Raw genomic sequence first — 16025 nt, 5'->3', positions numbered from 1 at the left:
GGTATATTCATTGCTATTTCACATGTGCATCTGTCTTTTTGTAAAAGTTTCCTAGCTATGCCAAGCTTAATGGTGATTTTATGACATACATAAGCATTAACAAAAACGTAAGTAGAAGTAGTTGAGGGGTTATTTGGGTACAAAACAGTGCCCTTTTCTAACGAGACTTCACCCACTGAAAAGCACACACCTCCCTGTTTGATGTGTCAGATGCAGGTTGTATCTGCAGAGCTCTTAGCAGATGGGCTTATTAGATGTATGAAGCTACTATGTGATTTTCTTATGTTTTTCACTAAAAAGTTGTGCTAAATCTCTTCTTCCCTCTAGGTCCCCAAGCAGTGGAAGCACATAGCCAAAAATTTGAGGTGAAAACCCTCTCTGGAAAATTGCTGTTTTCTGCAGATGACAACGAAGTGGTGGTTGGAGCAGAGAGATTGAGAGTTTTAGGTAAAAGATTATTCACTAAATCACTGTTTTGATATGCGCCTCTTCAAATTTTAGTACAGTTTTGCCTGACTTCATGCTTGCGGAAAGCTTCTTTTGGAGATAAAGCCTTTTGCTGTCTTTATTGCTTTGAATCTTCCCCAAGCAGATAATGTCTAGGAGTTTCTATCAGAGGGCTTTCTTAATTTGCACAATATATTATTTCCCCTTCAGAAAAGACTCTCCTGGAAGTGGTTTGTCTGGCTCAGTGAAGTAGCTTTAAAACCAGCTTTGGAAACTGAACAGCTTGGGTCTGGGATGAAGGACAGTGAGGGATCACTCTAAGGATGCTTCCGTGGCTGCTGTCGCTGTGCGTAGGGAAACCTCAGGCTTCATGATTTCGATCACATCACTTTCACCAGCTCCTCCTTCATTCTAAAGCAAACACCGAAGAGGAGACCTGCAGTGAAAAAATCAACATGAATTAGGACCCCACATTAATTCTGTGAAGAGTTTGGTGGCCTTTATATTAGCTATCTTTCCTTAGCCACACGCAAGAGCACGTTGTGCATCTCTGAGCCATCTTCAGCTATGTTGTGGCTAGGGTGAAGTGTCCTGTGCACGGGAGGAGAGGCCAACCTTACCAATGCCACCGCTTCCCATCTGCCTCTCGAGACAGACAGAGCAGCTTGAGCTCTCCTTTTGCCTGTGCGGGATCTGCCTCCCCAGCTGACCTGCCTGCTAGGCTTTACGTCGGTCGTTCCTAATACAAACTGGGGATACACTTTGGGTTTGGGGAGTGGGGGTTGTTTATTGTTTGTTTGGATCTTTTTTTTTTAACTAGAGAGAAGAAACAGTTACGGCAATTGTAAAATTTTAAAATGTATTTGATAGTTACATGAAATTACCTCTTAGGAACTTGAATTCTCTTGCTCTCCAGCTCAATCTGTGCTCTTTGGTTAGTCTAAAATTTGCTCGTGAATGTTTTCCTGCAGGACCAGACTGGGTAGCTCAATATTGCTAACAGTTAGTCACATAACAGTGCCACTGATCTCTGCGGATGCACTGATACCTGTTTTCTAATGGCTTGATTTGGATGCATCTGTTGGCTCCAAATTGTTCCTTACTTCTCTAGTAAGGTCCTAAGAACAGAGAGATCAGTGGAGCTTAGAATGATATATCATATTTTTAATTATTATCAGTTCTACAGATTACATAGCATATTATAAGTATATTATGTATGATCTAAAGGAGCTTAAAATGAGCGCCTCAGAGTCTAACCATCATGAATGGGACTTTGTATCCAACCCTCAACATTTTTTGTTACTTGATGTCATGCTAGTCTAGATGGTTGCTCTTTGTAGACGGGCCAGGTGTAACTCTTTGCAGGTCACTGTTCTTACATACTGGACTAGTTCAGTCACCAGCTGTTCAAAGTTAGGTGAGTTTTATCAGATAAATGTTGAACTTCACAAATTTAACAGTATCGTTTTTAGCTTAAAAGTTTGAAAAGGACCATTCAAAACTCTTGCAGTGTTAGAGAGCTGGGGAACATTTGTCACAATCCCTGTTCTACCACAAATCTCTCTTCACACTGCACCCGTCAGAGCTATTTAATTGTACAGTCTTTGTGGAGGGTAAATGAAGTCAGGAAGCAACAGTTTTTAAGTGTTTTCTTGGAGACCTTAAAAAGAGAGAGATTTATATCATTGGTTCTTCAAAAAAAAAATACAGAAACTTACCTTGCAAGTTGCAAGTACTCCTTTTCAGATTACATACTTACAAAAATATTGCTTTTTATTTCATTTGTACTTTGGAGAAACAGCACTTATTTTTTATAGTTATTTTGAGTTTCTGCCTTGTTTTAGTCTCCAGAATAAACAGCATCAAAAATACTGCTAACCACTGTAGAGCACTTTCATTTTTATCTGCAGCTGAGTGTTTCTCGGGGTTTATTCGGCTTATGCAGATCTATCAGAAAAGAAAAGGTAGAATGATACCACTGGTGATGTTAAATGGCAAGTTTTTCAATGACCTTGAGCTGAAATGCTTTCAGAGTTCATGCTTGGCTTTGTTTTTCTCCAGCTTTGCTTCCCCAATCTAATTTTACCTCCAAAAGTGTTTGCCATGGCTGTTTGCCATGCTGGGAAGTGTTATACCATATGTTCATATTTCTTCCAGTGTTTTTGTCTGCACTTGAGGCAAGTCCAACTTGTAGTACACAGACAAATTCCTTTGATCATTTTTCTGGTGTTTGGGATCTCAGGTGCTGTTGGTATGTGTCTGCTGACACCTATCTACGCTATGTAAATAATCTCAACCTGTTCTTGTTATTGCTGAACACGTACTTGTTATAGGAGGAAGTGTATGTCTGCAATCTGGCATGAAAGTCAACTCACAGAGGTTAGAGCAGCAGTTACTGGGCTTGTGGCTAGCTTTTAATCTTGTTAATGATAATGACTTTTTTTCTTTGTATGCTCTTCAAAGTTGATTCTGAAAGTTTGTTCTACAAAGTAATGCTGAAGCCTTGACATGAGAAAAGAGGTGCTTTCCTTTTCTGAAATGGACTCTGCTCTGGGTAGCTAAAGGATTTTTCAACATTAGCAAGGCATTAAAAAAAGGGAGGAATACACAGAAGTATGGATAAAAAACAAATACAAGTAGGACATGTGCTGCGTTTGATGGTGCTTCAAAAAATTGCACAGCATGGGTAGTACAGATTACCAAATGAAAGTGCTTTTTATTTTAGTTGTATTTTGGGTAGTTAATTCTGATTTATAACCATTAAAGGACACAGAAAGACAATGTTGGTCCCCTCAGCTTTTCATGCATGATGTAATTTAGAGTACTTCAGTGATTTAATTTCATTTGTGAATCCAGTCAAACCTGTCGTCATAGGAGAGATTGGAAGATAACGGGAACTTCTGTTTGAGGACAAGGGTAGCCCTCTGAGCCCTTTGGCCATGGTCAACTCTGATAACATCTACACAAACTTTTCCAGGCACAAGCATGAGTTCCCTCTGCCTCGCTCAGAGCCAGCTGGGAGCTCAGCAGCTGCATTGCTCCAGATGACTCAGAAGGCGCTAATGTTTGCCTGCAAAAAGTCATGTAGAAACTGAGCCTTATGTCAAATCTGGTCTGTGCTTTTTCTTCCAAGCTTATCTGTGAGTGCCTGCAGTTGCCCAGCCATCTCCTCCACTCTTGTGGTGGGATCGGATGGCAGCACATCCTCGCTGTTAGCACCCCTTTCTTTTACACCTTCACTCCTGTAGTATTTGAGCACCTCATGGTCTTTTAAAAGATACTACAGCAAACCTCAGAGCCGTTCTTATTCCTCAGAACCGTGACTCTGCTTTTGCAAGGCTTAGATTTTGAAAGCAAAATCTGCCACTTCTCTTCCCGCAAAACAGCACCACGGTGCTGCTCCTGGGGTCGTACGTAGGGTGAAATGCAAACCTTCCCTGCGCTGGCCCTTGCCGCGATCAGTGGTGCACTTTGGCAAACACCATGTAGACGCACGGTAACGCCTCGCTGGATAGCCCCCGTGGGCTCATAAACACATACGGTCCGCGTTATAGGAGATGAATGAGCTGGTCTTGATCGAATTCGTATGTGGTATGTCATACAGCGGTTCCCCTTCTCCCCTCCTCCCTCCCTCCAGAAATGAAACATGTTTGGATCGTCCGAAAAATGGTGCGGAAGAAATACTCTTTAGTTAAAAGAGCATTAAAAAATAACTTTGATATATATTAATTACCAATTTCATTTAATAGCATATTGAACATTATAGCATTTATAAACAAAAGACAATCATAAAGCATTATTCTTACTGTTAATTAGCTCTATTTATTCTCCAGATTAGTTTTTAAATATGCCCTCTAGATGCCACTTGATTCTAATTAACAGAGTTACATTATTATCTCTATAGAAAAGCATTTTTAATTAAATCTAAAGCAATTTAAATTAGCATGAGTTTTTACAGAAATTAAACTCTGGTCAGATACTTAATTTAGCCTTATAAGACAACATCTGATGACATGCCAGTGTCAGTTCTCCCAAGGGCCTTGATGTCTTTTTTGGAGATTATTTTCTGAAGTTTGTTTTCAGGGAAACTTGCCAGTATACTCTGGTGTTTAATATTTATGATGGCTTTAAACAATATTTTTTAAGACTAAATATTGATGGGAATCCACATGCATTGCAGTGAGCTGAGATAAAAACGCAAAAGATGTGTTCCTGCAGCTTACAGGCTTCCGCAGTGCCTGGTTTTGAGTGGTGGAGGAAAGTTTGCGTGGGAGGTAGGATCGCATGGGCTGGATGCTGTGGATTACAAATCAACCACGCTTTTTAACTACTCTTAAGATTACCATTTTGCTTTGCAATAAGGATAGGATTAATAATAAAGCCTCAGGATCCCTTTTCTGTAATAGAAGAGTACAGGGATTCCTCCCAAGTTGCTCCCACTCTTGTTCCATGGAAAATGTGCCTCTTAGACATTTATACGACTATAGCAGGAGCTTTTCTTCTAATATAGCCTAATGATAAAAATTTGGCTAAAGCCTTTCCCTGTGGCAAACCCTAACTAAAATAAACCTAACTAACTTGGGGTAGGATGCCTTTCGTCTCCCAGTGTAAAGACTGCAGGAGCTTCTCTGCAGGAGATGTGTGACCTCCCCGCCACACATCGCAGTCCTCCCCAGCACCACGGCTGGCTAAAACGTACCTTTACTCTCGCCAACCCCTCGCACGCCCTCCCTTCAAATAATTAGCCAGTAGCTCTATTTCTACCTTGCAGCTTTTTGCCACTGTAGCATATTCCCTCCGGGTGATGAACTGTGTGGAGCATTCAAATGCTGGCCACAGGTTAGAGTTTCAGAAATGTTAGTTTGGGAGTGGTTTTTGTTCTGATTTCTCTCCAGGTGCCTGGGAATGCACCTGACAAGAGGAATCAGCTGTTGAAATGCTATTGCAAATTTATTAATAAGTTTGGAGTAATTAATTCCAAGGCACATTTCCAGCATTTTATTTATGAAAGCTATATATTACAGACTTCAGAGGTTTTAGTGGAGGAACACCACTGATAAAAGCAACATAGCCCAAATTTGTAGTCAACGAGATCAATGCATGATTGTCTTGTAGAAGGCTCTTTTAAATGGGAGGGTTTGGGGTGGGGGTTTCTGTTTTTGGGGGCAGAAAGGGTAACCTTCTCTGTATTTGCAGAACACAAAGTGGTGGCTTTTATTACCCATGGAAGGGTTAAAAAAGTATTTGCAGTGTCCTTCCCTTTGGACAAGAGGAAAACAGGATTTAATATGAATGCGGTGCACTAGTATGTCTGTGTAAGCTGGCCGAGCTGTCTCTAAAGCTTCACATCTACAAACATTTTCAGGGAGCTTTGTATTAGCTTGATCTGGGAGCAGCCCTGCAGAACTGTGGCTGTAATGCCAGCCTGGTTAAAGGACTCTGCTCACGTTTCCTCAATATTACAATTTTAGTAGCTTCTTGGCACGTGCTTTCTAGCTTGTGTTTGCTGCAATATTTACAGCAGAGTAACTTTAATGAGTGCAAGAGTAGTTATATTTCATTAAAACAATCCACAAAGCTATTTGACTGGTACCAGTCATTTCAGAGGGTGGTGTAAGTTAGAAATTTCACAACTTCCAGGAATTACCACCCATTTTTGCTGCATGCACCCATCTTCAGAAGCGATTATTTATGGGTCAGGACATGCACGGTTGCCCTTTACAGCACCATTATGATTTCAAACTGGCATTTTGCTGATTTGTTTGTGGCACAGGGAACAACTTTTGTAGCCAAGTGTTGAAATCAGGCCTGATCCAGAGATGAAATGGAGCTTTCTGGCCTCACCACCGAGTCTGCTGCAATTTTATGCCTGAGGACAAATGCCAAGCTTGAATCTTTGTATTGTGGATTTTGTACATTTTCCTGAGAAACATACTTTTCAAAGGAGAAATGGTGCTACTTTTCAAAGCTTTTTCAAAGGAGAAATGGTGCTACAAGACTCTTTTCCTAGCAAATTGAAACATTTTCCTAGTATGATCCTTTTCCTTTACAAAGGCAGCAGAGAAGAAGTTGCCTCTAACTCAGAGATGGCTCAGTGCTGCCAAAGCGTGGCCATGGTACCTTGCTGGGGTACCTCACTGTGCTTCTGGAAGCAAACTCTGTACCATCAGCCTGGGGTCAGAGGCCTTTCCCAGTTTACCCAGTTGCAAATGAGCTCCTGTTTGCTCAGGCTGCTTCAGAGGCACCTGGAGGTAGCAGTTGCTCCACAGCTCCCTTCTGTGCTCTCGGCAAGAGAAAAGAGTGTGCCACAACCGCGCTGCTCATAAGGCTTGGGCAGGCATTTGATCTTTTGCTGAAGATGTATGAACTTCTTTAGAAGCAGCTATGAATATTCACTATGCGCTCCCTATAGGTAATTAAGCAGTAATACTAACGCAGTCCCAGAGCGATTGCCAAGCTGTCGTGTAGTCATTGGTCCTGCAGAAAAGGGACAGAGAATAAAATGAGGAAAGTAGGGAAATACGCTGACAAATGTAGACACCAGGTTTTAGCACTGGCACTAGCAAGACTGGAAACAGCCTCCACTGTGTGTAGCCTTCAGTCATGGCAATGGACTTCCATCAAATTTCTTTGGGCTCATTGCAGAGCTGTGGTGCTGAAAAAAAAATATGTTTAACAAAATTAAGGAGCAGTGGGGGAAAAAAGAAATGTTTCCTATCAGTGATTAAAGCCTCAAGAAAATTCCTTTTTGCTCTCAGTTAGGAATTGCACCATTTCCATATCAATGTAAAAGTCAGTGTGAAAAAGTTATTTAATCTGTAATCAGCAGTGACACAGAATTTAAAAACTATATAGAAAAAAATTATTTGGTTGAATTGGGTGGGTGTTTTTGTCCCGAGAGGCTGGGATGGGATTTCTGGATGCTTTCTTCCAAATAAAGTTTTTTTCCCATTGAATAAAGGAAGAAATTAAAATTACCAGATCTTGAACAAACATACAATTCTTGAATGAATACTTCTCATTGCTTTGCTGCCTTGGGGGCAATAGGTGTAGGCACTGTTGTCCATTCCTTTAATGGCAAATTCAGCTAACATTGCCTTTCAAAATCCACTCACCCAGATTTAAACTTGTCTTTTGTTGGAGAGAGCAATGTGCGTCGAGAGGGGAGATAGACTAAGAAGTTTTACTTGTGTTTGCTTTTACTTCAACGTACATTCCAGGCAAAAAGGATAGCATTTGTGTAAAGTGTATAGGCTTTGAGTCCAGGCTGAAATGTGTGTTCAGGTTGCGTTACCTTAATCCTGTTTAAGGAAAAAGAAGAATCATCCACCATCAGATTAATATTGACTAAATGTCACAAGGATTATGAAAGAAACATACTGTACACTTACCAACAGTGAAATCAAGTTTAAAAGTGTGGCAGATTTATATTTTATTTCCTAAGTGTTTTCCCTAGCCTTCACAACCTGATCTGTTTGAAGCTCACATAATATTCTCCTTGATAAATTTCCACTGTGTATTCCTACTTCAGGTGCTCTCCTGAGTTTCTTTGCAACTTTGCACAAGAATGCCAAGAAGAGCTTCAAAGGAATTCAGTGATGACATTGCTATTGTTGAGCTGCAGAAAAAGTGTTGAAGGACCCCAAAACTAGTCAAGGAGGAAATATCTAGAGGTCAGCATAAGTTGTAGCAACCTTTCTTCGTATGTCTTTTCTCAGTTTGGATGCAAGCCCTTCTGTTCTTTTCTATTATTCCCTTTAAGTTTCTCAGACATTCAACCACAGAAGCTAGTCTGCTGAAGATCAACGTGTGTCTGCAGACACACACATCACTAATGACCCGCGTGCTCATCTTAGAGCTTGAGGCTCATCTTGTTTGCAAGTTTTCTAGCTTAAAACCGGGCTCCATTGATTTCTTGGGACTATGAGTCAGACAACTGCTTCTCCTCCACGCGGCGAAGCTGGCGGTGCTGGAGTCACAAGGAGTTCCCGTCTCGCCTAACTCAACCGCAGCCCAGTGCCTAAGGGTTTACTCACTCCCCATGTGCATACAGTGCCAAGACCAACATCTAGAAGATTCTAAATAATTTATATTACATTTTTATTATAAACACCTTTGTTGATGCTGCACATGATTTCATTACATAGATTACCTGTAAAAGGACAACTCCCCAACACTTTGACAACAAAGGTGGGCAGACGGACAGACCTTTGCAATGAACTATTTCTATAGTATCCTAGAAAGAAACATGAATGAAGCTTTGTGGCTGTTGTTCAGTGCACTGGCTTAACCTAGCTAGGCTATTATTGTTGGGCCCTGAAATGGAGCTCTTATTGATTTCAGATTTGATGAGATTCAAGGGGAGCAACAGCAATTACTATGTTCATCCATTTAAAAACATAAATTAAGGATGAATAAGGCTTTTAAAGCTAGGAATTAAAAGAAGCAGGCGCAAATCATTTCTGCCTTTATTGCATTGGATTTACTTCCTGGACATCTGTTTGCACAGACACCTTTCTGAGACTGTCACATATTACCCTGATGAGACCTACAGAGGAGAGAACCTCATCAGACAGGTGTTTTCATGAACAAATTGCTGAAAGTGTCCTGATCAATAATGGCGGGAATAGAGGTAGTTTATGGGGCTCACCAGCACGCTATACATTGCCTCTTGACTTTAGCTAGAAAAAAATCATAGCAAATCCTTCTCCTTCTCCCCTCATTTGCACAGTACTACATGAAGGCAGAGCCCTAAAGAAAAGATACACTTAAGCCAAGTTAATTACCAGGTTTGTCACAGGGCTCTGAGACCCCAATTTCATTATAAAGCAGTGATACGCAACACTAAAGGTGTACTGTGGGTCTGGAATTATTACTAAAAGAATACCCAGAGTGGTAAAGAAATGTGTTGTCTAGAAAGAAAAGAAAAAGGAAAGTGGGGAATAGCTAACCAGGTGCATCTGCACCTGAGCGGAAACCTGATTTCCCTCCTTCGCGTTCTATTCACCCCCAAGTGCTGTTCAGCTGATTGCCACCTACCCTTGACAGCAGGAGCATCAATCATTAGTCTAAAAATACCTCTCATCACATTGCATTTGAGCTCTTCTTCTCTCCCTTCCAGCTGATAGTAGTAGAAGCCTAGAGCGAGTTTTGTGCAGAGGGAGCGGTATGTGATCAGTATCTTACCACGACGGCTGGAGCCCAGTTCTGGCCACAGGGAGCGGGGATGACCCTTGCCTTTGCACCAGGGAAGGTGCCAGGACAGTGTCATGCAGCTCAGGTACTTTTGCAGCACACAGGGACAGCAAGAGGCAGCTTAGAAAGCTGAACTGTTGATGCCCACTTTCCTCTGGTTAGATTTGTTGCTGGTTAAGAAGATACACGTTCCAGCTGAGATTTGCTCCCTTCTTGGGGCATTTGTCACTCCTCTCTCCCCTACGGAGTTGCTGGCATCCAGCCAGCGTTGAGCTGACACCAGAGCCTTTGCCTTGGTGGGGTGTCAGTAATCTCCCAGTCTTTCCTCACAAAACTCATGAGATTGATCAGCCAACTCCACATTTGGATGAAGAGGGCTTCAAAAGGCACCCTTCAACAGGAGACCGGCAGACCAACACGCACATGCACAACATGATGCTTCTGCTTTGTTTCAATGTGAAAATGGGATTAAAAAACCACCTTGTTTAATCCTGTCTTGGATTCATGTAATAGAGCGAGATGATTGCCAAAAGCCCAGCCCCCTGGCTCTTTTTGTTGCTTCCATGTTGGCAGCAGCGAGGGCAGATTGCTGTGCCAGGCACGTGCTCTGCAGCAAGAAAGGACAGTGTCTTTCTGTGCAAGAGCTGGAGCTGTTCAGAAGGTACAACAAACTGGTGGCACTGGAGGCTCTTCTGGTGGGTGCAGAATAGAAAGAGGGAGGTGAGAGAAGGTCCAGAAGCTGGATGTCGCTCCAACAACGCACTTGCAGTGGTCCAGACTGCAAGGCTTGTCTCCTGGATGTGGCAGTAAGCTTCTAAGAAACCACTAGTGCCAGAGAAAATACAAACTCTTGTTTGGCAGACCTGTTCTCATGCAGTCTTTCTTCTGAGTCTCAAATGAAAGATGAGAAACAAACAAACAAAAATTCCCCAAACCCTGAAATTGAACTGTAAATATTCCCTTGACATAGGACTCTTGATTTTTGTTCTTCCACGAAGTGAACACATCAAGGGTCTTCGACATTTGTGCCCCCACACCTTATGCACTAGAAAGGAAAAAAGAAACATTCTTTGAGTGAATCTTTGTGGTGATTCAAAACACTTTAGGTAGATCCTGTCATATGCTTTAGAAGTTCCTGACTGATTGTGTGGAAATAAGTTATTGGGCAGAGAACCAGCTAATGGAAACACATTGATGAAATCATTTTTGAGGGACATTAAATGGAACTTAAAATAAAGCTGAAATGGCTTTATGGATTTTTCAGTCAAACTGTTTATGAACATTTATCGGTGGTAAATTACACAGCGTCAGAAGAGGGAATCAGTAGGTATGGCTTTTAATAGAAGTCACTCTGATATAGTACTGTGAGAAAGAATAATTTATTGCCTAGGGATGTACAGTATAGTATGTTTAAATACAAATTATGTGATTGTTTTCTCTTAACTGTCTTTGGCTGTTTGCAGGTAAGTTACCCTTAGCAGCAGCAGAGAGTCTCATAAGATGAAAAAATTACTTTCAGTACTTTGCAATGAAATAGAAATTTTGTATTATGCATTTTTCATGGTAGATAGCAAATGTTTTAATAACAGATAATTCAGGAAGCAGAAGCTGTGTTGTACAATAATAAATTTAATTTACATTTGCTTTATGCTCAGTAAAGGGAGAAGAGGGATATAACAGCTGTGATTGAGAAGGGACATTGTAGCAGCTAAGCCTTGAACTGTTGAAGCTGTGCATTAATACCATTTGCCAAAACCCATCATTCCTCAGGTAGAGGCCGGTAAAAATAAGACTAGGGGAGTCCAAGACTAAAAGTCACTTTCTGGTCCTGCAAATCTTGTCCCTTGGTTTTGAGATGCCATGTCTTATAGTCATGAATTTGTCAAATCTGTTAGATTGTCTGTCCCATCTAACTGAAAAGCTGCTCCCGTTTTTGCTCCTCTTTCGGCTAGAAAACACTTACTTTTCTCCCCAAATATATTTGGGACCAGTTTGTTGCCACTTGCTCTCATGCCAACATTGGCCTAGAGCCAGCAGTTCTTTTTCCTTCATGTTATTTATCCTCCTAATGTATTTATACACAGCATTCGTATACCTCCTTAGCCATCATGGTGCTAAGCTAAAAAGCCAAGTCCTTCCAGTCTTCTTTTGTAGGATAGACTTTTTCTGTTAGTGCAGCCATGACAGTATTTCCTCTCTATACACTTTCCTCACTGGGGATGAGCTGAGGGCTACATGAGCGTTAAAGGATTCGCTGACGATTCTTAAAATATTGTGATTTTTTCATGTTCCTGTTAGACTTGCCTCTTGCCTTTCAGTTTAATGTCACGTTTGCCTTTCCTTTGGCACTGTCTTGCTGCCATGAATCATGAGTGGCACTCAGCCTTTATCCAGGGATGTTCCTATCCTGGAAGCATCCAACATGGAGAAGAAATTTTTACTACTTTCTAAGCACATGATCTTGGACTTCATATTTTTAAATTTCACCCTCTCTCTTTTCTTCCACTCCTTGAGGTCAAACATTTGTTTCTCTGTGACATCTCCCTTCTCCTCTGCAGAGCCAGAATAATCCAATTCAGTGTCAACAGCACATTTCCCTCAAACTTTCCTTCTTTTTTTGCCAAAGCCTTTAGTAAAACCACTAAATGAGGTCACTTCCTCCAGCCTAATGCCTTCACTTTCAACGCCGTCCAACACTGATGATATCACAGCCTGGCTAGGGGCTTCCATAGTGGCCAAGAGCCAGACTTTGACACCAATATCCAGCGTGGTTGAATTTGTCCAAGGCAATTGTTTCGATCAGGAGGCACTGCGGGAGCTGCCGGTCCCCCAGGCAGAGACCGAGACTCTTCAGCGTAGCAGAGAGAGGGCTGGTGGGAGTGGGCACATTTGAGGTCTATAAAATTTCCAGTAGCACAAAAAGAAGAGGACGGTTATTTACTGTTTTTCACAGTCCAAGGCAGAACAAACATCCAGTGAAATCATCAGGCAGCAGGTTGAAACCAAAGGAAGAACTTCTCCAGAGTATTTAATTCATCTGTGAACTCCCTGCTACAGAAATGGGGACACTTAAAATGATAATTAGGTGAGCTGAGGAAAGCTTATCAGTGTCTCTCCAGTGGCTGGATGAGACGGCCAGCTCAAGGAGTCCCTCAGCTGCTGACAGCCAGAGTCAAGGGAGGGATGTCTCAGTCCTGGTCCCTCAGCATCCCCTCGTGGATGATGGCCAACTCAGTGACAGGGACAGGTGGCCCTCTGGGAGATCTTGTGTTCTTAAAACAGAATAATAAGAAATTACGCTGTCAAGGCAGGAAGCCTTATCAAGGTAGCATTCACTTCTAATTCGTATCAAAGCAGAGAAACAGAAGGGTTTGGAAATCTCATTCCTGTTCCCAGTGCATAAGGGACTCTTTCATGGATCTGGGAATAAAGAAGACAGGAAAAGAGGGTTTAAGAACTGTGTGTAGGGAAAGGAGAACAAGGAGATGGAGGAGAGGTATAGCAGGCTTTTTTATTTTCAGCCTTCCTGAAATGACTGCACTGGAATCCCTGCTGTCTTTTGTTTCCAAAGTTGCTCCCTGCATTTAAATTAAATAATGAAAGCCTGGAAAACCCCAAGTCATTAGAAATATGCTAAAGTTTTTCCTTATTCTGCAAGCATTTCTGGTTACGTGCAGATCATTATTTTGGGCTTTGCATAACTTAAGTAGCTGACTTCAAGTGTGTAAAAATGAATTAAAATTACCAGCATAAGGTCACCATTTAAGCAATACAGGTGAAAAGGGTATAAGAATATCTATGTGCACCTCTGCAGCTACACTTCCTCATCTTCCTCCTCTGGAAAATCATTGTTTTATTATGCAGGTATGTGCAAGCTGTGTCTTTTGCTAAGTTTCATTGCAAAGCTAATAGCCAAGGCAATTGTGTGGATAAACAGAGATTTAAATCATTTGGAAACTGTGGAGAGAGGACAGATCTGATAATAATAACCTTCAAGCAAGTTACAGCTGCTTTTGACAACTTGTAGCGATGAAGGCTTATAGTAAAGTTAAGAGCTAAATAACTGTATTGTGCCATAGGATCAATTCAATTCCCAAGTATAAAGCTTCAAATTTTAGGCTGCTTTTATCATCTTTGAGATTACTTTGTTTTTCTCTAGGTTAAAAAGCAGTTGGTTTTTTTTAATAAATGTTAGAGTGCTTATTTTCATTCTGATTCTTTTTCTTTAACACCATTGGACAGCTTAGATAATTTATTTCAGTGCAAAGAAAGTGTAGCCTTAATGAAGCCACAGGTGTCTCTCACTTATAGCAGAAGTTACAGAAGGATGTTTTATTAACATGTTTTGCATCATCTCAGAACTTTTTTTATTCTATAGTGGCGACTTCCAGACTGCACATTGGTAACAATTATAATAGCACGTGTTAAGAGATCTCAAACAGTATATGTAAACGGTCTCATCAGGATCTCTAGTTTGCACCAATAGCTTTATCAAAGTAATAATTAAGGAATTAAAAAAATGCCACTGGTGCTGTTTGCATGCTGACACTGAAATTGCTGTGATGACTACAGATAATAAATGACTAATTGTTCACAATGCGTCTGAACACAAGACCCCAGGTCTAAATTTAAGAATACAGGTCGTACTTGCTCATCAGGTAGGCAGCTATATATTAGAGAACATGAACATTAATTTCTAGTGCACTGCTGTGTGTAAGGCAGTTAGTACCGTTCTCAGTTGTGTTTTAATTGGCAGTTTCAATGGGAGCAAGAACGTGACATTCTGCAGCAAAGAGCATCAGTGACAGCACGTGGGGACTCCTGTGTCCCAATAGAGTATTTTAGAAGTGGAACAGGTTCAGAAAAGAGCAATGAGAAGTCCAGAAAATCTGCTTCACAGTGAATGATTCAGAAAGCCGTAACTTTTCAGAGAATCAGAGAAGGTTGGGGTGACTGGGTCACTGTCGGTATCTACAGAAGGTAGAGAGTCTGCTCATGCAGGGCCAATGGGCTGGCACATGAGGACACGAGAAGATTTAGTGCCTGAAGGCTGAAGTGAGACCTGTTCAGATTAGATGCACATTTTTAAGCTAGAACAATTAGTGGAAAGGCTTCACAGAGGATGGCATGGGCTGCCTTTGGCTTAAAAGGTGATAAATTGGCTTAAATGATATGGGGAGGGAAAACTCATCTTTCTAGAGAGACACAGCATGGCTCGGTCACAAATTACGGACCCAGTGCAGGGATGGCTGGGTGAAATGGCCCAGCCTGGGCTATACGCAGGTGGCCACGGAAGAGGATTGCAGTAGCCTGAAACTTAGGAAAGCTGTTCATATTACCTAGCAGTTCACAGCTCGCAATCTAAAACCAGTCAGCAAATGTGGGTAGTGCTGCCTTCCCCACCATCTCTAAGAGAAGGGGAAATGAGCAGAAGTTAAATAACTTCTGGGTCACACATCAAACCAGTGGCCAGGCTGGGACTAGAGCAGAGTCTGCTGCCTGCTTGTGCTGCATTTCATCAGGTGGACACCTCCCTCCTTTTCACCAGGCAGGAGCACAGCCTGACCGGAGAGACATTTGCAATGATCGAGCCAAAATTTGATTTTCTCCTTTGAGTATCTCTCAGAGCCCAGCAAAAGAAATAATGTCATGGCATGCATCCAGGTTCATTAATGAGGGACGTAGCTGGATTAGATGCCTGGTTACCAAGGGGGTATCTTTTCCAAGCTCCCTGCATCAGTTGGGTCAGCAAACACTTCCCACAGTCAGGGTGCAAGCAGCTGCTTTTACAGCCAGAAGTGCGGTTTACAGGCAAATTCCAGTTGTAATCAAGGCAACCAATTTCAGATGATCAAGATCTGGCTTTTCCTGGGGACAGAAGGGTTGTGTGCAAGAGAGAAATGGGGTCAGGTGACGGGTTAAATTGCACCTAGGTATGATTTGACAATCACTCCCCTGATAACAGCTTATAATGTTTACAATTTGTCTTCTGTTTTGTTTTGTGATTTCAGGAGCAGAAGGCACAGTGTTCCCTAAATCTATAGAAACTCCCAATGTCAGGGCAGACCCCTTCAAGGAACTAAGGTAAACTTTGGAATGTGGTTTAACGGTAACTCAGTGGCGCCTTGTTGGAGTTGTGCATACTGCTGGGCATCATTTTTGCTTTTGCTTAAGAGCTTGGGGATTCACTTTGGAAGGCATCACCAAGAGGATGCCATGGAAGAGAAGGGACCTGCTGTGTTTACATGTAATATGACCGAGCTCAAGGCAATCACAGCTCACGAGAACATTGTTTCTCCTCTGTAACATGCTCTGCGTACCTTGGGCTCAGCATTTGAAAAAAAATAGAGAAATCTTTTCCTGGTTGTGCAGGGAGATACTGG

At 41.8% G+C, this 16025-nt stretch overlaps 1 protein-coding gene across 6 annotated transcripts in view; it reads left to right on the top strand.

Moving 5' to 3' along the window:
- Positions 1–16025, top strand: part of SGCD (sarcoglycan delta) — a 346958-nt gene that overhangs the window by 297386 nt on the left and 33547 nt on the right. For all 6 annotated transcript variants that reach the window (XM_069772344.1, XM_069772341.1, XM_069772343.1 and 3 more), the window contains 2 exons: positions 328–447; positions 15654–15726. In XM_069772344.1, coding sequence (XP_069628445.1) covers positions 328–447; positions 15654–15726 — 193 coding nt within the window. The remainder of the gene's footprint in view (positions 1–327; positions 448–15653; positions 15727–16025) is intronic.

The sequence above is a fragment of the Haliaeetus albicilla genome, chromosome 27 (genome assembly GCF_947461875.1).
Source record: "Haliaeetus albicilla chromosome 27, bHalAlb1.1, whole genome shotgun sequence".
In the NCBI taxonomy this organism is placed as follows: domain Eukaryota; kingdom Metazoa; phylum Chordata; class Aves; order Accipitriformes; family Accipitridae; genus Haliaeetus; species Haliaeetus albicilla.
Note: the sequence above shows the minus strand (reverse complement) of the source record. Positions and strands in the feature narration are given on the sequence as shown.